General features: G+C 42.7%; 1 protein-coding gene across 2 annotated transcripts in view; it reads left to right on the top strand.

Moving 5' to 3' along the window:
• The window catches only part of LOC139747477 (acetylcholinesterase-like), a 216,539-nt gene that overhangs the window by 155,601 nt on the left and 38,729 nt on the right, over positions 1-22,209 (top strand). For both annotated transcript variants that reach the window (XM_071659845.1, XM_071659844.1), the window contains exon 3: positions 18,273-19,860. In XM_071659845.1, coding sequence (XP_071515946.1) covers positions 18,708-19,860 — 1,153 coding nt within the window. In that variant the 5' untranslated portion in view covers positions 18,273-18,707. The remainder of the gene's footprint in view (positions 1-18,272; positions 19,861-22,209) is intronic.

Raw genomic sequence — 22,209 nt, 5'->3', positions numbered from 1 at the left:
ACAATGAGGGAGGAACAGTAACAGTGAGGGGGAGGAACAGTAACAGTGAGGGAGGAACAGTAAAAGTGAGGGAGGAACAGTAACAGTGAGGGAGGAACAGTAACAGTGAGGGAGGAACAGTAACAGTGAGGGAGGAACAGTAACAGTGAAGGAGGAACCCAGGAGAATAAAGAACCAGCCATGAAGGTACCAAGATGACCAACAAATTGGCTGGTAGTTGTATGGACGCCCAGTAGTGACTCAGTCAAGGACTGCCATCAGTCAAAGACTACCACCAGTCAAGGACTGTTACCAGTCAGAAACTTCCAACAGTCAAGGACTGTTATCAGATAAGGTCTGGCAGCAGTTAAGGACTGTTATCAGTTAAGGACTGCCAACAGTCGGGAACCACCAGAAATCAAAGACCAGTCAGGGACAGCCACCACGCAAAGATAGCCACCGATAAAGGACTGCCATCAGCCAAGGACTGCCACCAGTCAAGAACAGTAAATAGTATAGGACTGCCATCAGTCAAGTGTTGCCATCAGTCAACGACAGTCAAGAGTAGAGATGTCTCATCTGCAAAGAGCTGTCACCAATGAAGGTCTGCCACCAGTCAGGGAATACCTACAGCACTGGACTGCCACCATCCAAGGACTGTCAACCGTCAGGAACTGCCACCAGTCAAGGATTGCCACCTGTCAAGGACTGCTATCATTCAAGGACCACCATCAGTCAAGGACTGCTGCATACTGGGATAGGGTCACCGAGCCCAGGTGACATTTAGCGTGCCTCTCTCACAAGATAGGAGAGCTCGGGAGATGAAAGATGCGACCAAACATGGTCGTGTTCTGCCCCGTGGTTGGTGTTTAGACGACGAACTCAGGAATGCAAGGAAATATAAAGGAGGGCAGACCATTTCAAGGCTGTTTGTGATACTGGAGGAGATCAGGTGCGTACGTTAGTGTGGTAAGGGTTGAAAAGCTTATAGCGATGACTGAAGGAGAAAGATGTGCAAATTCTACATGTGATCAGAAGGGGCAGATAATGCGGACTTCAAGCCAAGCGTTTTTTCAAGTCTATACTGACAGGAATATACGTAATGGCATTGCTTTCGACTACTATCATTAGTATATGATACCATACTTTAACGATTTAAAAAAAAAAAAAAGATTAGTTCGCCTCCATTTGTGGCACAACGTTAGCGGACGACTTTCTGTCCATTTTTACAAGCGAAATCAGATAGACATAGGCTTAAACATCCCGCTGAGATCGATATTGCCCTTTGGAAGACCTGCTTTACTATTCTAAGCTAAATACGTTCAGGTTCAGCCGGATTTCTTTCTCAGTCCGGGAATACCACATGGTACAGAGAGAGAGAGAGAGAGAGAGAGAGAGAGAGAGAGAGAGAGAGAGAGAGAGAGAGAGAGAGAGAGAGAGAGAGTAGCTGTATCAGTCATGTTCATGTACACTATAGCAAGGTCCTCCTCCTCCTCCTCTCTGTTTATAGACACGCCTCGGAAGATTCCAAACACCAGACAACTAACCCTCACATACACAGCTGCTGACAACTCACACACACATTTTTGGCAGGATAGAAATTCCTGGACTCAGAGGTGATAGCGTTGTCGGGGAAGAAAAATGTTCCAGGTGGAATGAGAAGGTTATGCAGGGAATGTGAGAGGTCTGAAGAGGAAAATGGCTGTGGTGAGTGTTAATACTTGTAGACACGATGGCGGTGTTGCCAGACGAACTACGACTTACCCCAACAACACAGTTGCCAATAAGTCATCCATTTCTTTTTCAGGGTAGAGCCTACTGGCTGTTGAATGATTTCTATTCAGAAAATATATTATTAGTGAGCGAGAAGGTTGTGCGAGCAATATGGGAGGCATGAAAAGAAAAATAACGGCGAGTGAGTGATTATACCACCGAACAATGTCATTCCACCGTTCTCCGACGTTGTTGTGGGAGCTTCTGCTCAATGTAAGTCCAAGTCCAACGATCAAAGACCAGCCGATCAACGCGTGCGTGTAATGCAACGTCTGGCCCTCTGGAGGAACTCCCGAATCTGCTGATACTAACAAACCAAATTCTCAAAAAGATCTAAAACTTACAGAGCAACGAGATCACAGTCCATGAATGTGAATCGTAGATTACAATGCGAAGATAAATCTTTTGACCCACTAAAGATTGCACTTTACTTCATGTGATCCCGTAGAAACTAGGTTGGATATCCCACGGCAGTTGAGGAACGAGAAGTAATGTAACTCTTGATCAAATATATTACCCACACCTTGACACATAACTCCACTCTGGGATAGGTGATTACCTGGGTTTAGATTCTAGGTCAATTAAAGGTTAGTTTTGACGTCATCGCGAGAGCCATGACCTATCAAGCCGTTGGGTATGATTTAATGATTAACTTCCTGAAAGATAAGTTTCTTAACATGTTATATTCTTCCTTTTCACTGTCTTCGAGTGTGCTGTTGCAACTTGCTCACACAGACTCCTTTCTCCAACTTACGTTTACATCTTACAAACAAACTACTGCTTGTCCACCACACAACACTTCCAGACCACAAGTTTCAACCTCATAACTTTCCACAACATAATCCGATACCAAACATCTTCCTGCCATCCGTCATGGTACAGTCAGTAACAATGCCATTTGTCAGCTTCCCTCAAAATAGCTTTATACACAGCAAACTCCAGGGTAACACAACCACCTACCATACAACTCCCAAGTTAATATAACCATTATACATGCAACTCCCAAGTTAATATAACCACTATACATACAACTCCCAAGGTAACATGACCACTATACATACAACTCCCAAGGTAACATGACCACTATACATACAACTCCCAAGGTAACATGACCACTATACATGCAACTCCCAAGGTAACATGACCACTATACATGCAACTCCCAAGGTAACATGACCACTATACATACAACTCCCAAGGTAACATGACCACTATACATACAATTCCCAAGATTAACTCAGTCACTTACCATACAATTCCCAAGGTGCCACAACCACCTACCATGCAACTCCTCCAGCAAAGAACACAACAGTAAGTAGGCCTCTCCAATCGTCCTTCCGTCTTGCAACTTCACTCAAATCCTCACCTCATAACTCTCCAACATATTTCTCTCCATCTAACCAATTGACAAGCAGTTCTTCATGAGATCATTGTACCATCTCCTATATCTAACTTTTCACCCTTCCATTCCTCACAAAAGAACAGTCCACCATATTGCAAGCTTCTCTGTAGAGCAACTCTTTGTGTGCTTTGGATTGCGTGTCATCTGAATATATGTACACGTCTTGTAATACGTTTCCGTGCCCTCTCCATAGGACGATTCGCCCCTAAGTGAAATCCCACAGCAATCTTTGTATAAAAGTACCTCACATTTCAGGTCAAGTCCACACCACTTATTTCTTTCGGACCTTGGCATTCGTAAGAGATTCATGACATTGGACTCGAAGATACAATGCAATGATTATGTTTTCATGGGTCCAGCACAGTGACATGCACTGCTGGAGACTCCTGTTTACATTATAGTCATCCTGAAGGTCGTCGCTGTCATTCTAAGCATCTCTATATTTACAGTTTAACAGATCAGTCATCAGGAAATAATTTGTGACTCTTTGGCAAGTCCCTCATATATAGATAGATAGATAGATAGATAGATAGATAGATAGATAGATGGAGAGAGAGAGAGAGAGAGAGAGAGAGAGAGAGAGAGAGAGAGAGAGAGAGAGAGAGAGAGAGAGAGAGAGAGAGAGAGAGAGAGAGAGAGAGAGAGAGAGAGAGAGAGAGATGTGCTGCAGTGCTATTCTCCACCTAAGCCCCTGTGAGTCTAGGCGTTTAGAAACAATGGAACGTGAGACACCCAAGTATTGTATCGTTGGGCTCAAGCGTCGTACCATCGTGCTCCAGGGTCGTACCGCCGTGCTCAAGGGTCGTACAGTCGAACTCCAGGGTCGTACCGCCGTGCTCAAGGGTCGTACAGTCGAACTCCAGGGTCGTACCGCCGTGCTCAAGGGTCGTATAGTCGAACTCCAGGGTTGTACCGTTGTGTTCAAGGGTCGAACCATCGTCCTCAAAAGATCAATAATAGGTCTGTCAGCTTCCAGTTTAGACCAAGGACGATTACTTTCATTATTCATTACTCTTCCATCGGGATTACATTACTGTCCTATGACGAAAATTTCTTTCTTTCGTCTGCTTAAAAAGGGTTAGTTACGATCGCTTGACTGGATACGTAACTAAACACATATTTGATTTACATTTATGTAAAAACTAATGAAAATAGAAAGCAATATTTGTCTACGAGTTATTGTAACCATACTTAGCTACATACATGGGTAATTATAGTGAATATTTATCAAAGCATAAATGGAACGAACTTTCTGAAAGGATATAATCAACCTCTAAGTTCATTTTGATAGAAAATGATGGTATGAATATGGAATAGAAAATATGGGAGGAAAGAAAAGTGAAAGGGAACGAGAAAATCACTAATTGACGGTGGTAATAAACCGCATTCGAGGGGAAGCCGTCCAAATGCATCCTATTAACCTGTCAATATAAAATTTGCCCTTTGGAACCACGGTATGATGAGCTTACCCTGCTGTGGGTACAAAGATTTGACCTGCGCGTGCGTCGACCTCTCTCTCTCTCTCTCTCTCTCTCTCTCTCTCTCTCTCTCTCTCTCTCTCTCTCTCTCTCTCTCTCTCTCTCTCTCTCTCTCTCTCTCGCTCTTTACACACACACACACACATATATATATGTATATATATATATATATATATATATATATATATATATATATATATATATATATATATATATATATATATATATATATATATACATATACACGAAGCTTTGTCTCTTCGATGTATATCAACTGACTGTTATATTTCTCTCTTGTGTCTACCCTGATGATGTGATTATTACACGAAAGTGCACTTGGGAACTTTTCGTGTTTCATTTTCCCCGTGGACTCATAGGAATATCTTGATCACGCACAAAATTGTGATCCTTTCCAATATATATATATATATATATATATATATATATATATATATATATATATATATATATATATATATATATATATATATATATATATATATGTATATTTTTATATATATATATATATATATATATATATATATATATATATATATATATATATATATATATATATATATATATATATATATATTGATAACAGAGATGTTGATAATGATAATAGTAATAATAATCTCAACAACAGATAACGTAAGTATAAACTGCTAAATGAATAAACCGACAAATAGATGAATAAATGATTACATAGATTGATGAAATGATGAATAAAGGAGAACGGTAAGTTAGATTATTTCACAGATAGATAAACAGATGAGAGTATAACATAATCAGATATAATACCTCAGATGATAAAATCTCGTTCTTCACAGTCACGTAATCAATGCATTTGAGAGAACGTTAAAGACATGTTAAATACACCCTTCTTGTTATGTGTTTTCATTGGTCATGGATTTATTATTCTCTTTATTAGCAGCTCCCTTTAGTGAAAAAAAAAAGGTAGAACCAGCATTATTTTCCTGACGTGGGTACATATTGTAACTTGTTACTTTAACATTTGTGGGACTTCGTGGTTTAATTGTTATTCCCCGATCGCTGGCTAACGATATACCGTTGCGTACCAAACTGTTCTCTGGTGCATAGCTTGCAGTCTGGTTGTTCCATAGCGGTAGTGATTGATTGAGAGACTTTATCCTCTTATCCTATCGACACTGGTGTTCGTAAGGGTCCTATACTACTGCCTACACCCTCATTTCTTTTGTTTACCATTCTTCAGCTCTCAGGCCGATAATTCTACTCTACATACTTCAGTGCGATTTCTATCAACCTTCCCACTCCTATACGCGTTCTTCTTCTCGCACTGTCTCTGTCTGTGCCTTTGGGAGATTCTGGAGTACTCGGTGCAACTTCGATCAGGAGGGTCCAAGGACTTATGTTCGCGACTGTACAATTCCTCACATCTGTTCACCTTTTGGCAATCTTTTATACTCTGCTACTTGCCACCATTGTGAGCAGTGCCTTTGGTGTCATTACCCACCATTATCACCATTTTATTACCAACATCACCTACATGGCTACTGTCACCACCTACATGTCTTTAGTCGTCACCTACAGGGCTACTCTCACCACTTACAGGTCTGTTATCATCACCCATATTTTCCACTGCCACCCACTCAGTACCACCACTGTCACCACCCACCACTGTTGATATCACCACCCATCACATTCACTAAGTCTCATCTCTGTCACCTCAACGCCACCGTATGAAATACCCATCAATTTTCTCTTTATATTTATAGCTTGATATAAAGATACAGTAAATCTTAACAAGACAGTTATGTGCATGAGACACGGCCCTCAACCTGTCGATAGAAGGGCACAGGATATAACCAGTTCTGCCTCCGTCATCGTCTTAAGACTCGTAGCGACTGACTGCCGGCACAAGGCTCCCTTGGCTCAATGTTCTGTTAGGTCCGCCCATCAGCTCGACGCTAGCGTTCACTCAGCGTTTAATCTTCCTGGCCTCCTCCCTTGAGCCACAATTCTATTACCTGTTTACACGCATGGATACACCAGCAAGACTGTTCAGTATTCACTGTTTTCCTTCTGCTTCGTAAGGTGAGTGTTTACCTGCTTGACTCTATGATGCTCCTGGTGTTCCATCTGACTGCCTGACACAGTGCATGTATTAGGTGATGGCTGTGAACACACCTGGCTGGCTGACATATAACATATGACTGGTGTTGGTTCTGGACACACATCTGGATGTCTGACGTGGTACGTGTACCAGGTATTGCATTATCATCGACCTTCCCACCCGTGCATCGGTTGAAAGATTCATCATATGATGAATATAAGTTGAAAACCCAGCAATGCAAACATTAGCGAGTGATTGCAGTATGTCTCTCTTTGTACCATCACTCACCATGGCATTTACTACAGGGAGGGAACACCACAAAGCTCCTCTTCGCTTCGTCCTCGACAAACCTAAATTCACTTCAAAGGTCATTGACCTGACCTATACAGGCTTAGGCTGGTGTGTGTGTGTGTGTGTGTGTGTGTGTGTGTGTGTGTGTGTGTGTGTGTGTGCATACACACATAAGTGAAAGATATGTTACATGTATACAAGATCCAGAGACGGGGCAATACGAGTGTAAACTTTCACCCCATAACACACACAGTAGTAATCACACACACACACACACACACACACACACACACACACACACACACCAAGTGTACTGCAACTGGCCCAGCTCCAGGAAGCTGTATGAAGTATACGAGGGGAGAACCGCTGGAGGGACATGGAAAGCAGGCGAGCGCTCAGCCACCTCCAGGCGACTATGCCTGGAATGTTGGCCCTCTGCCTGGTCCAGCCCCCGGCCTGATGATCTCATACTGCACTCGATAAACACAGGCGAACCTCAGCTTCCCCTCCCATGTATTTCGAATTTAGCAGCCACGTGTAGTTAAGTTAATGTTAAGACTGTGGTTTATTGCTTGTTAATTATAACCAAGACTAACGTCGTCGATCGAAAGAAACGAGGTTTTCTCAAAAATTTACAAAAAGGTAAATGTGTTTCTTTTTTTTTTCGTTCATCCCTTTTTTTTTTCTTCTTCTGCCCAACGAAATGTTCATTATGGGTCATGATTATTAGTGAGTCATGCCTGGTACTATACCTCGAGAGCAGAGGAGAGGGAAGTGGGTCTATAATGCTAGCCGTTCTGCACGTAATTCCAGTCCATTTTGACCACAGCACCATCAGTGCCTTCAGATAATTAGCATGTTTAGCGCTTCAGTGTCGGCATTTGGGCTTGTTTATACGAGGGAGGAATTTGAGTGAGGATCCATTGTTATCTTTGCAGTGATTATCCATCCAGACTGAATCAAATGCTTTCCAGTATCTTTCACTGGAATAAGGATGTGATGAATATATCAGATTTCTTAATTTTACTTAACCCAATAATCATATACTCTCTTCAATACAGCCTCGCTTGAGATGATATATATATATATATATATATATATATATATATATATATATATATATATATATATATATATATATATATATATATTTTTTTTTTTTTTTTTTTTTTTTCATACTATTCGCCATTTCCCGCATTAGCGAGGTAGCGTTGAGAACAGAGGACTGGGCCCTTGAGGGAATATCCTCACCTGGGCCCCTTTTTTTTTTTGGATATAATGAAAACTAGTTAGACTGTTGCATCAAAAGGTGGCAATTTAGAACCATTTCCTGTAACATCTTTTAGACAAGAGAGTCGGTTTGCATTATGAAGGGTACACGACCTTGATAGTTGGTGAAATGCAGTTGGTTCCTTTTTCGCTCTTCGAAAAGATGGGTGACCAAAGCTCCTCTCCAGTTAGATGAATATGTGGTCAATACAACAAACGACAGAGGAGATCTCCGGGTCATAAGGTTTTACTTGTTATCAGCATCTCTCCGCTAGATCCGTAGGTCTTCACGTTCCTCTCGTACCTTTCAACTCGACTACGAATTTCCTCATGTCTGAAGCGAATGAAACAGCTTCGTTGATCCTGTTCGAAGGCACCCGTTCACCTAGAGAACCTGCCTTACGAATATAGTTGTTCAAAGTACTTAGCAGCCCAGAGGACTCTGCCTACGAGACATACAAGACAATAAGGACCCTTCGGATTGCAGTCAAGAGGTGAGGTGTTGACTTCTCCCAGATCCCTCAAACACAAGGAATGATCAACCAGATGAAGCAGTGTAACACCTGACCCATCCTGCGTCTCCATCACGACAATCTTTGTCCTTATGTTCCACGATATCACACACAGTCAAACGAATCTCTAAACCGCCTCGTATTGTGGTCTAAAATACAACACGATTCATGGGACAAATACTAGAATCGCTGGAGAGCACACATCAGTGTAGGAGATACAAAGGGATGTAAAGGAATGTAAGCAGCAACAGACCACTGGAATCTTTCGTGGTTATTTGTGTTAGCAGAGGAGATCAGAGACGTAGGGAATAATGTGGATGAGGATATACCTGTCGTCTTAATCAACATGGAAATATGAATGACGCCAACCCCAAAGTGGTCAGAAACTGAAGTGCGTTTCAGAAATTATTCTGACAGAGAAACAAGCAAAAATGTCCAAAAAGGACACAGAGTGGGTCACATATACATGGAGTCTAATAAGGCATGACCAAATTTGGGCGATTTACGAAAATATTTTAAGGCGATTATTTCCTGGACTCTTTCAGCGTGGGAGAGAATTACATTATTCAGCTATAAGAGGAGGGGCTGCTAGTACATAATAGGATTTGCAATTCGTAATAGGATTTGTGTGTAATAACTCCCAGCAGTTGTGTTGATCCCATGCACCAGGTACCACACATCCACTCACCTGTATTACACGGTAACAACACCTCGAAAATGATTCACGTGTGATACCCAACCCTGCAACACTCACCTTTATCACTCACCTGCAACACTTAGGTTACCACTTACTGGTGCCACTCATCTGCACCACTCACCTGCATCCCTCCCTTACAGCATTCACCTGCACCACTCATCTGCACCACTCACCTGCATCCCTCCATTACAGCATTCACCTGCACCACTCATCTGTACCACTTATAGATACCACTCACCTGCATCCCTCCCTTTTACCATTCACCTGCGCCACTCACCTGCGCCACTCACCTACATCACTCACAGATACCACTCAGCTGGACCACTCACCTGCACCACTCGCCCAAACCACTCGCCTGCGACGCTCCCCCACAATAATCCCATAAATTGCCAATAAAGATACACAAAAATATCCACATTTTCTTTCACGAAGTTTAACCTTTAACACAATTGTTATGAAAGTGTCCTCAATACAGCTGTGTGAGGAAGGTAGAAATGCCTGACGAGTATTTCCATAACCCAAAGCTGCGAGTTTTGCCAAAACCGATAATTAGATATAAGTGCAAAGAAGAAAATTTACATGTAGTTGGTCCGAAGACGATTTTACTAATGCGATAATTGAACTATTATGAAGAACTGCGGGAAATTTTCACGCTTGGTAATTGTATAATAACATGTGATACATAACTGAACTCTTCTTAAGTCGGATAGTGAAGCAAATATATGTATATCTATATCTATATTTGGACAATCACATGTTTACCAAATGGCGTCCTAACTTCGTCTCTTCAATGTATATCAACTGACTGTTATATTTCTCTCTTGTGTCTCCCCTGATGATGTGATTATTACACGAAAGTGCACTTGGGAACTTTTCGTGTTTCATTTTTCCCGTGGACTCATAGGAATCTATATCTATATTTCTCTCTCTCTCTCTCTAGATGGTTATAGGTGTATACCAAGAGAAATACAAAGACCCAGTGACCAGTTAATATAAGAACCCAATGAGTGCCCAGAAGCAGTAACAGCTTGCCTGTTTATCAAATCTAAGTTGACAAAGGGATGCCAAAATCCTGACAACTTTGAGCAGTGGAAAATTTCAGACCAAGTTTGGTTCTTAGATAAAGTCCCGTGGGTGTAGAATGATTTTTCTGGCCTTGCTGGTTGACCTTACCACGAACAACTGACCTTCAACTTATATTTTGTACATTAGTACACTGAATTAAGTTTGTCCATGTCTTCGATAATTCAAATGGAGAAACTGGGTATTACAGTTGCGTTACTGCAAACTGATGTTGGAGAATTGCCACAGTCGATCATTGTGTGAGTACACTTTTTCTTCATCCCAGGGAGCAAACATGATCACATACGTACACACTTCTTCCCTCCAGCCTTGTGAGGACCACCAGTGGGTCCAGCAAGTACCATCACCACGTACGTAGTCCACCCAGTGTGACATAGACCATTACCACGTACGTAGTCCCCCCCAGTGTGACATAGACCATTACCACTACCATTCCCTTCTTTCAGCCCGGCAAGGACCATCATCACGTACATAATCCATCCCTCCAGCCCAGGAAGGACCATCACCACGTACCCAGTTCCTCCCTCCAGTCCAGTAAGGACCATCACCACGCTTTCAGTCCCACCGGTCCATCGAGGACGATTGCCACGTACACAGTCCCTCAGCTCAGCAAACATCTCTAAATGACGATTCCAGCCAGCAGCACGGGGACCAGACGACGGGGAACCATCGCCACACAAACACGATCCAGCCAACCGATCCCCGGTCAAGCAGCAGCGCCCTTCCAGTGCGGCAGCTTCACGCTATGAGACATCAAAGACTCGGGCAAAAGCGAGTCCTGATTTGCTCACGCAGAAACCAACGATGACCAGAATTAGTGTATTAGTCTTCGTCCTGGAAACCTATTCGTCTTACTCTGGGGATGTGGTCGTCGGGAGGGACGTCTGACTCAAGTCCTCACTCCATATCGGTGAAGATGGCTCGATCAAAACATCCTACAGAGCTGAACTCCAAAGAGCTCGTCTCCTGAGGGCTGAAGGATCTTAGATGAGTCTTTAAAGGGAGAAAATCTGATCCAATTCGGTATATACGGAGTTTAAATGTCACTGGATTTTAGGTTTTCAACTTCATAAATGCAAGGTTGATCGGTTATATAATCTCTAGACTTGATGAGCATTAGTGTGGGCTGTTGTTACATGATCAGCGTGAGGTATATACGCCACAATCTCTACCTAACAATGTATGTACCACGATCATAGCCTGTTGGTCCCTCAGATTCCCTCGTGTGCGAGGCGATGGCTGGCTGCTTGCTTGCTACCCACCACTCTCACTTGGTAACAGTTTGGTCACGTCACATAGTTCTGGTGTGGTTATGGACTTGTCCAGGTCCGGGAGGGAGTTGCCACGGGAGCTGTGGCTGCTGCATCTTGCAAACTATGAACGCCGCTGACACCACGCGACGCCGCCAAAGGTCATCGACTTCACGAAGAAGGTCAACGGTGATGTCCTTCATGGTTATCACAGAACATGATACATATCAGAGATATCATAAGTTTTCAGTCCAATTTATAGCATTGTCAGTCCCCAATATTAACTTGTGCACTGTCATATATTCTGCCTGCCCGACACACACTCTCGGTACCCTCACATTTTCCTACCTCAATATTTCTTCTTAATCTCCACATTCTCTCGCTCTCCCTGACCGCTACATTCACCTTCCATCACCACTGCACGCTTCCCATACACCATTCAGCGCATCTCTCTCCCTCACTACCGTATATTCTCCCACCAAAGCACTACCATCCACCTCACCGCACGCTCGTGTTGGTCACTATGGCTATCCATTCCACGCCACTCTGAGGGGATCCCATCCAGGACCCTCCCTTCGGAAAGACACGCAACGTTGTCATCAGGAGGGAGCAGGTGTAGTGGGGCTTTGATGACGATGAGAAAACAGAATGCTGTACGGTGCTGACCGGCTGGGCGAAAAGGTATGACTGACTGTCCATCACAGATATCTGGAGCCGCTGGAGTCATCCTCAGGAGGATGTTGTATACGTTAGACACACACACACACACACACACACACACACACACACACACACACAAGCCTGGTTCATCGTTTGTAGCCAAATCAATTGGTATCGAGTACTTTTATGTGTATATAAGTGTCGAGACCCTACGTAGCGACTGTATTTTAGCAACGTAAGACTCCACATTGGTGTGAGGAAGAAGGGGCGAAGCATTAGACACGCCTCCTACTTCAGAACCTCTGTGAAAGCCTGAATAACGTGGAGAGGACCCATCCAAGAGGAGTCGACTTGGGCAGCTTACGTCGGAGTTCGTCAGTGACGGTGGTCATAAGAAGAGATGGTCCAAGCCTTTGACTATGGTGCCGAACGATTTCAAGGAACCACAGTTTAAATATTTGACCGCTAAGGGAATGTGGATAAATATGAGGACATTAGAGACTTGTGGAAATATCTGTCAGGGTACAAAAGCTGCACATGTGGGAGGTGGAAGCAGGAGGAGCAACCACTTAATCACCAATTTTCTCGAGTGGAACAGGTGGCCTCAAACACGACCTGGCGAACTACAAACTCTCAAAAACTTACTTAGCTTATAACTACGACAGAACACATCATGCTTGTCGGGTTGCTTGCAATTTTCGAAAACGTTTGTATTTATGAAAAGAATATAAAATGATGGTGATAATAATATTCTACTTTTAAGATAATGATCTACTGTCAGCAGTGGGTGAAAAACCTTTCATGAATATTGGTAGCAGAGAATAGAATTATGCGTATTGTAGAAGTCTGATCCTCCGGGCGTATTAATTTGAAAGTTCTTAAGATCCCACGAAGACAACTTTGAAATACTATGGTTTCCTAAACACCGAACTCACTCAGCCGCTCAAGAAAGAAGTCAGAAGCAGAAGGCTACACATGATATATGTAGTGTGTAGTGTCACATGTGTGGACCTTGCAACTTTTCTGTATTCAACAGCTTTGGTGACATTTTCAGGAATGTGTACGATTTTGGGTTTGGAGAGGTATTTGTGTGTATGTGTGGGGTATACTCTCTCTCTCTCTCTCTCTCTCTCTCTCTCTCTCTCTCTCTCTCTCTCTCTCTCTCTCTCTCTCTCTCTCTCTCTCTCTCTCTCTCTCTCTCTCTCTCTCTCTCTCTCTCTCTCTCTCTCTCTCTCTCTCTCTAAATAACGTAGGTAGATAGATAAGGTGAAATAACTCATTATGATATAACATCGTCTGCACTAGGCGTACAGCCCACATGTTCTCAGCTTCCCCTCTATTTCCCACCTCTTATTTTATAGATCCTTCCGTTCATCTTTTTTTACCTCGCCTTCCAATTTGTCCCTCGGGGCAAATATTCTTACCCCTGACTAACAACAACGATGTGGAGCGAGTTTCAGGAAAGGTCAGGACTGTAAGAGCAAAGATGGGGAAGGGTGGAGGTATGCTGGTGTCGACAGCGTTCTATGGATGTGTCTTTGGCCTTAAATACGATGAATGTGATGTTGAGAATCAATGGCCTGTTGATCGTGTAAAAAATGACTATTAAAGACTTGTATTCTGGTAATGGGTGGGGTCTGACTGAGAGGGGCCAACGTGGGTGTGATGAAAATGTTTGGGGATGTGAAGATGATGAGTGAGGAGAGATTGAAAGTGTGGGATCTATGTGTCATAGGCAAAATGGAAGGGGAGGAGTAAAGGAGCCTTTCGGATATCTACGCATGAATATAGAAAGAATTGGAACGATGTGGGCTGTGAGAGCGGCCTGCTGAACCAGGGCATATAATGCGGTCAAGGTAGACCATAACGCTACCTCGCTGGCGGGGGAAATGGCGAATAGTTTAAAAGAAAAGATATATATATATATATATATATATATATATATATCTGTATTTATGTGCGCGCGCGCATGTGTGTGTGTATGTGCGTGTGTGTGTGTGTGTGTGTGTGTGTGTGTGTGTGTGTGTGTGTGTGTGTGTGTGTTTATCAGAAATAAGGATAACTTTTCCCTGATGATAACCTACATGTGTGAGGAGAGGGCTACACGTCAGAGGGAGGGTCTGCCGGTATCTGCAGCTTCTGCCGCTGCTGTGACATCAAAGGCAGGAGTCAGTCAGTCAGTCAGTCAGTCAGCGGTCTTCATGCGAGAGACTCTGAGGATGATGATGGTGCCCGCGTGAACTGCTGAGTTTACCTTGCTCTCTGGGTTATGGCAGGCGAAACCTCAGTCCAGCTAGCATCGCCATACCAGTGTATAGTACCAGGGGAACTTATGGCGTTTAATCCCACAAGATCTGTAAGAGTTTTGGAAACTTTCATCCCTCCCGCATTCTTGCTGCACAAATAACTTCTAAATGTAAGATAATGATAATGATAATAATCATAATGATGAAAATAATGATAATTGTAATGATAATGATGATAATGATAATGATAACAACGAAGTGATAATGATAATTGTTATTGTGATCATTATTATCATTATCATTATTACTATTGTTATTATTATCGTTACTATTATTATCATTATTATTATCATTATCATTATTATCATCATTATTATTATTATTATTAATATCATTATTATCACTATTATTATTGTCATTATTATCATCATTATCATTATTATGATTACTATTATTATTATTATCATTACTATTATTATTACTATCATTATTATTATTATCATCATTACAATTATCATCGTTATTATCCTCACAAGGTGAAGGAGGAAAGTGAACTGGATATAGAAGGATGAAATGAAAGACGCTTTGAGTGACTGGAAATTGAACATGCAGGAGGGTGTGAGGCTTGCACAGGAGAAAGCGAATCTAAGCGATATGGTATACAGAGGGTGACGTGCTATCAATGGACTAAAACAAGGCAATTGAAGAAGTCTCGGTGAACCAGAGAAACGGATGTAGGACTTGGATGTGAATAAGGTTCTGGTTTTGATGCCGTATATATGAAAGCTGGGGAGTGAAGGGGAGCAACGCAAACGGGATTATTCATCGTTTATTCCTGGCACCACTTCGCTACGTAGGAAACGACGACCAAGTGTGTAAGAAAAAATATCTATTCATTCATTCTACTCTTTATTTATTAACAAATCTACTCATTGATCAGTTTATTTAATCGTGTAGGATGTATACTCAAAAAACAACCAACTCGCTCATACTATACCCATGAGACGTTTACCTAGATAATCCGACATTGTACCGCGCAAACTAAATTGTCTCTCTTGGAAAGTCCATTACTTAAACTTCTCTCGTAAGTTCTCATCTTATGTTCTTAAGCTCAGTGAGAAATACATCATTAAAAAAAAAATTAAAGGACGAAATCTTTTCTTAATCTTTTTTCTGCAACATTCTTCTCTTTTCTTATCAGTATGGGACATGTTTCGGATGTGTCTATTAGTATATTTGATAGACTTCTGGTGCAAACAGCCTTTCTAAGCGCAGGTGTGGACTGTCTTACATATGTATTACAGTGCAGCATTTACTGCTAAGTTGCGATTACATAAACTGTATTGCAGATTCAGGTAATATTTCTCATGTTGCTGATGGTCAGCCATTGTTTCTTAAGAACTCGATGAAATACTAATATCTTAAAATCATTCCCACTGGTAACAAAGTGATAACATGATGTACGAATTCATCCATAGCATAAGTCTGTTCGATAACACAAAATACTTCAGTGACTATAGGGCGATTTCCATAAGCTAATGCTCACTAGTGACATAATACATTCTGGGAAAACGCAAGGGAATAATGCGAAAGATAATGCAGTTTCTTTTCATTCAAGATATGTAGTACAACAAAAGGATGTTCAAGATAAGTGGAGCATTGTAACACACGATGTTTTTCAGTCTGTTACGATGTACGATAAGTAGCAAACCTCTCGGTATACCTTAGAAGGCTCTGCGTAAGGTTATGCGCTGTATCATACATAATACAACAGTGGTGCGGTGGCATACTCAGTGGCCATAAATCATGACAAATTCAGCACAAATGACACCAACTTTCTCCAGAGGATGTATGGTCCCCCCTGTAGTATAATTCAAGGATCCCGCGGTAATGCCCTGTACTATGATTTATGATGGAGTGGCACTGAAGGAAGGAGGTGGGTGATCCAAGACACAGACGTTCCAGGAGAAGGTCACAGTGAGGCTGGCCTTGAGTGAAGGCTTGAAGGTCACCTCGTCTGCTCATCTCCTGAGTGCCTGATGTTCGTACCTAAGACTTTCATCAGAGTAGACGAAAATGAGGTTAAACATTAAGAGGCTTCAATTTGCGTACTCGTGCATTGAGATCATATGTTCCCATTTACATATACATTCATTTCTCCATACACCACACCTATATATATATATATATATATATATATATATATATATATATATATATATATATATCTTTTCTTTTTTATATTATTCGCCACCTCCCGCATCAGCGAGGTAGTGTCAAGAACAGAGGACTGGGCCTTTGAAGGAATATCCTCACTAGGCCCCCTTCTCTGTTCCTTCTTTTGGAAAATTAAAAACGAGAGGGAAGGATTTCCAGCCCCCCCGCTCCCTATATATATATATATATATATATATATATATATATATATATATATATATATATATATATATATATATATATATAAAATTGGTGTGTGTGTGTGTGTGTGTGATCGCGCGCGTACATGAATTTTTTCAGCCTTGCTGGTGACCTTTCATGCCTTTTTGCTTGACCTTGGACATCAGCGGCTTGGATCTCCAAGCACATCTTATGGAGAATTTTATGATCCCATCCTCACCACCTGCGATCATTCGAAATAGTTTAATGTCTAGTGAAGAGAGTGCAATACTCTCTGATGAATGATACTGTGATAACTAATGATATTTCTGAATACATAACCTGTCTTTATACACTGAAAACTCCAACATAAATCTCTTCTGCTTTTGTAAACCATATATGAAATTCCAGGTATTTCCTAGCGACCGCATTCGGAAAGGTTAATTTGCTTGTACCACACTGCGGACAAACCTGCTTTGCCTTGTGATCCGAACCAGTGCGAATCCAATTACAAACCTTGGTTTGCCATATAAGTGAAGCAGCATGAATGTAATTTCCGAAACCCCCGAGGGTTTTTTTTTTCCCCCCCCCAAAAAAAATGTTGTTCGTGTATTCCAGGATGGGAGATACTTATTTGTCTCTTCAGAATGTGAACAAAGGATATTAAAAAGTAAAGAATTTCTGCATCCTTTTATTTTGCGCAACTGAGGTTGTGGAGATAAATGGGAGACGGACATGCGACGTTACGAGGACAAAAGACTATTGTTTATGACACAAAGGCGACGCATATGTCTGCTTTTGCATGTCAGCGCTGCGTGCATCTGTGCCAGCGTTTGTACGAATGTCTGTGGGGATGACAGTGTCTCTTTTTTTTTTTTCCGAGGATGTATACACGCGTAGGTTTGAATCAGTGTACGCACATACGTGGAGATAAAGAGTTTATTGTATGAAGATGAGTTAAAGACATATCTATATATGACTTTTGATATCTTTCAAGTGTGAGAGGGAGATGCCTCCTAAACTGAATCTATGCACATATATCTTTCGAGTGTGAGAGGGAGACTCGTCTCAAACTGAATCTATTTACAAATGTCTTTCGAGTGTGAGGTAGACTCCTCCTAAACTGACTCTATTCACAGAGGTTCTTTACCTTTTTTCCAGGTTCTCTTTTGCTGTCGCCTTGGATGACAAGAGGAACATATCTCATGCGCCAGTGATAGCTGTAGTGCCGGCACTGCGTCGATGAGTGCCGACACCGGAGTGCTGAGAGTGAAAGCATCCTGACGACGTTACGGAGTCGAGTGAGATAATACAGCTCTAGTGCCACCGGTGCTCGGTGCATAGCACCTGTGGTGCCACGTCTCCCATTGCCAACACGATAGTACAAATCATCGAAGTGTGAGCGTCCGGGACGTTGACTGGAGGTAGTGCTAGTAGCGCGCGTGTGTGTGTGTGTGTGAGTGTGTGAGTGTGTGTGTGTGTGTGTGTGTGTGTGTATGTGGTGACGTTACCGGTGCTATAACAAACACCTGATCACATCCCCTGGTGACACTGATGACAGTATCTTGATACTCTCTTGATTTGGACCTCGACACCATGGCGGTTCAGGTCAACCTGTGTTGGGTGCTCTTGTTGGCCGCTCTGGTAGAGCTCTGCGTGGCCACTGACCTGCATAATAGTCTCATTAACTCATCAACCCTGGAAGTCAACGAACCACGTCGGGAGCAGAAAGAACGTAAAATCAAAACAGCAAGGCCTAAAGACCCACTTGTGGTGCAGACCAAGAGTGGCTTATTAAGAGGCTTCAGGAGAAACGTCTTCGGCAAAAATCTAGATTCCTTCTATGGTATCCCCTTCGCTAAACCGCCAGTAGGAGACCTCCGCTACAAAAAGCCTGTACCAATCGATCCTTGGCCAGGCATCCTTGATACAGTGAAACTTCCTAACACTTGTGTCCAAGAGCCTTTCAACTATTTCCCTGGTTTCGTTGGTGAACAAATGTGGAATCCCAATACAGAACTATCAGAAGATTGTCTATACCTGAATATCTGGGCTCCTGCTCATCTCCGGGAGCCTGGAGCGGAACCCACAGAGGTCCTAGTGTGGATCTACGGGGGTGGATACATGGGCGGTACATCCACCCTCGAAATATATGACGCAGACATCATGGCTTCCGTGAACAACTTCATAGTCGCCTCGATGCAGTATCGTTGTGGAGCCTTTGGATACCTATACCTGGATATGGAAGATGCTCCGGGCAATGTAGGGATGTACGACCAAGCTCTGGCTATGAAGTGGCTGCGTGACAACGCGGAATTCTTCGGCGGGGATCCCGATCGAATCACACTGTTTGGCGAGTCGGCGGGAGCTGGGTCGATCGCCGTGCACCTGATGTCTCCAGTTTCGAGTCACCTGTTCGATCGCGCCATCCTGCAGTCTGGGGTGGTCAACTCGCCATGGTCGATCATGTCTGCCGAGAGAGCTTATGACATCGGCCTCCAACTCATCGACGATGTTGGCTGCAACGCGTCCATGATAAACGAGGAGCCCGAAAAGATGATGGAGTGTATGAGACAGGTGAACGCGGCTGCCCTCTCTCTCAAGCAGTGGAACAGCTACGCCGGCATCTTGCAGTTCCCTTCCACACCCATTGTGGACGGGGCCTTCCTTCCAGACGACCCACTCGAGATGATTCGTCGAGGGGAGGTTAAGAAGACGGAGATTCTTATTGGCTCTAACTTGGATGAAGGTACGTATCATAATCCATTTTGTTTATAACGTTCTTAAAACGAAATAGACAATGAAACTTTTGAAAGTAGAAAAATAGTAGAATATCCAGAATCTAAGAATGTGAAAGACTTTATTTGGCTCACTCGCACCTCATTTGAAAATAGAAATCCAGAGGTAATTGGGATACAGGGGTAAGAAAACAAGACAGGTGAGTCTTTGGAACAAAATGGAAGCTATATATTATCCAAGAAATAGTTAACTAGATCTCATATTTCCGTAAGGGTGTACTTCTCACAAAGTGATTCATGAATATGAATCATCAAGCATTACAAATCTCATACATTTACCCACACATTTTCCATGCTACAGTTCTTTTAATGCAGCTCCTGCTGTGCCTTAGCGAGCGTTCATGATTTAACGTTTTCTCATTTGTGAGTAAGATTATATCATTTCTCAACTAGATTACTGCCTGTAAGTCTAATAACCACCTCGTTCTGAGACCGAGACATAGAGTGTGCTCTATAGCAAATCTGTGGTACACAGTTGCTTGCTCCAAAAAGGAAGCAATCGTTGTAACTCTTACATTTCTATCAATATTAGAAGGAAATATGTCACCGACACTGTTTATGAACAATGCCACTGTGTCTCGAAGGCTTCATTGTGTTAGCGCGTATCTCAGTGCTATGACGTCTTCCAAATTTTCAGTGGAATGGGAGTGACATTCTCCAGTGGGGAGCCAGGACGAACGAACGCAGTGTCTCTTGCGATCCGTCCAGATTAGTACAGTGGTTGTGTATCTTGAGGCGAAGCAGTGTGGCGACGCGCCCCGTGAAGCACAACCAGCACAAGAGGGAGGGAGAGAGAGAGAGAGAGAGAGAGAGAGAGAGAGAGAGAGAGAGAGAGAGAGAGAGAGAGAGAGAGAGAGAGAGAGAGAGAGAGAGAGAGAGTACTGTGAAGTATTATAACCTACTGGGGAATCAGTCAACAATGTTCAAGTGAAAAAAAAAAAGAAAGATAAAACCGATCCATGAAAGAGAATAGTGTCTCCCCTTCGAGATGCCTTTCACGGCAGCGCCATCTAGCAGGATCGGAAGTCATGGGGGAGCCTATCCTTGGCCTATCCTGGACCTGCATACTGAGGCGGATCTGGTCTGGTCTGAGGTGGTCAATATCCATTTTCTGTTGATTCCAAAAGATGACTCCATAGCCCGAGAACCTGCCTTACTTAGCTTTGGCTTTCTAAGACGTCATTTCTTATCACCGATAACATTATTCCGGCATCAGTTATGTTGCGGACATCCCGCCAGGATAGTCCCAGAGGAACCTTGTTCCTCTTATGATAATGATGTTTTAAAGTTTCATAATTTGGTCTTTTTGTAGACCCAGATGGGGGTCTCCCTCCGCTCCTGTGGAGCTCACGTTCGCCTCCCTTTGTCACCTTAATTGCCCCTCTCGATAAAGTTTACGTCCTATATTGGTTTACGAAGAAATCTGATTTTCAGTCTTGGGTATCAAAATTTTCCTTTTATGTCTTATCTTACTATGAAATATCTTATCCCTCTATTTCTCATGATGTCATTACCTACCCTCTTTCTTAGTCTCCCAATACTTACTTTCTTTTTTCAGTGTCCCAGTACTTACCCTATATCTCTGTCTCCCAGTTACCTATTCTCTTTCTCAGTGTCCCAATACCTACCTTATTTCTTAGTCTCCTACTTCCTACCCTCATTCTCAGTCCCCCAGTACCTATCCGCATTCCCAGTCCCCTGATACCCCACTTCCCCATCAGTAGATGAAGAGGAGAGGTTGACACACTTCCTTTGGATAAAGAACACACTTTGCCGCACGGATAATCAATCTCTCTTGATTTCGAGCGGAGATGAAAAGTCAATGCGATTTAGAGGATAGGCGTCCAAATGGTCCCTGAGCAGAAGTGGTTGTATAATTAAAAGAAGATATAGTCTTTGAAGAAAGAGGAAACGGGCCTTCATTCCCTCAGCAATAACCTCTGCAGTTTGCTCGACAAAGGAGAGGAGGTGATCATCCTTAGCGAAATCAACAAAGAATTTTCATAGGTTAGTCCAGTCAGTGCTTATAAAGAAGAGGTAGGAGGAGGCAGGAGGAGGAGGAGGAGGAGGAGGAGGTGCAGCAGTGAGTGAAGATAAATGTTTTCCACGAGTGTAGTCAGATGACTGTGTAACTACACCATGCAGGGTAAGAGGTTAGAGAAAAATAAAAAAAACACACGGTCCAGGGTGCTGGGAAAGTGGTCTTGATGGAGTGGAACGTGGACGAAATACTCTCGAGCATTAAGAATGGGAAACGCGTGGGCTTGAACCATTCCTCTGCCTTGGGCGGGCCGGCTGGA

This window comes from Panulirus ornatus, chromosome 68 (genome assembly GCF_036320965.1).
Source record: "Panulirus ornatus isolate Po-2019 chromosome 68, ASM3632096v1, whole genome shotgun sequence".
NCBI classification, from domain to species: domain Eukaryota; kingdom Metazoa; phylum Arthropoda; class Malacostraca; order Decapoda; family Palinuridae; genus Panulirus; species Panulirus ornatus.
This window is presented reverse-complemented; position numbering and strand designations above follow the sequence as displayed.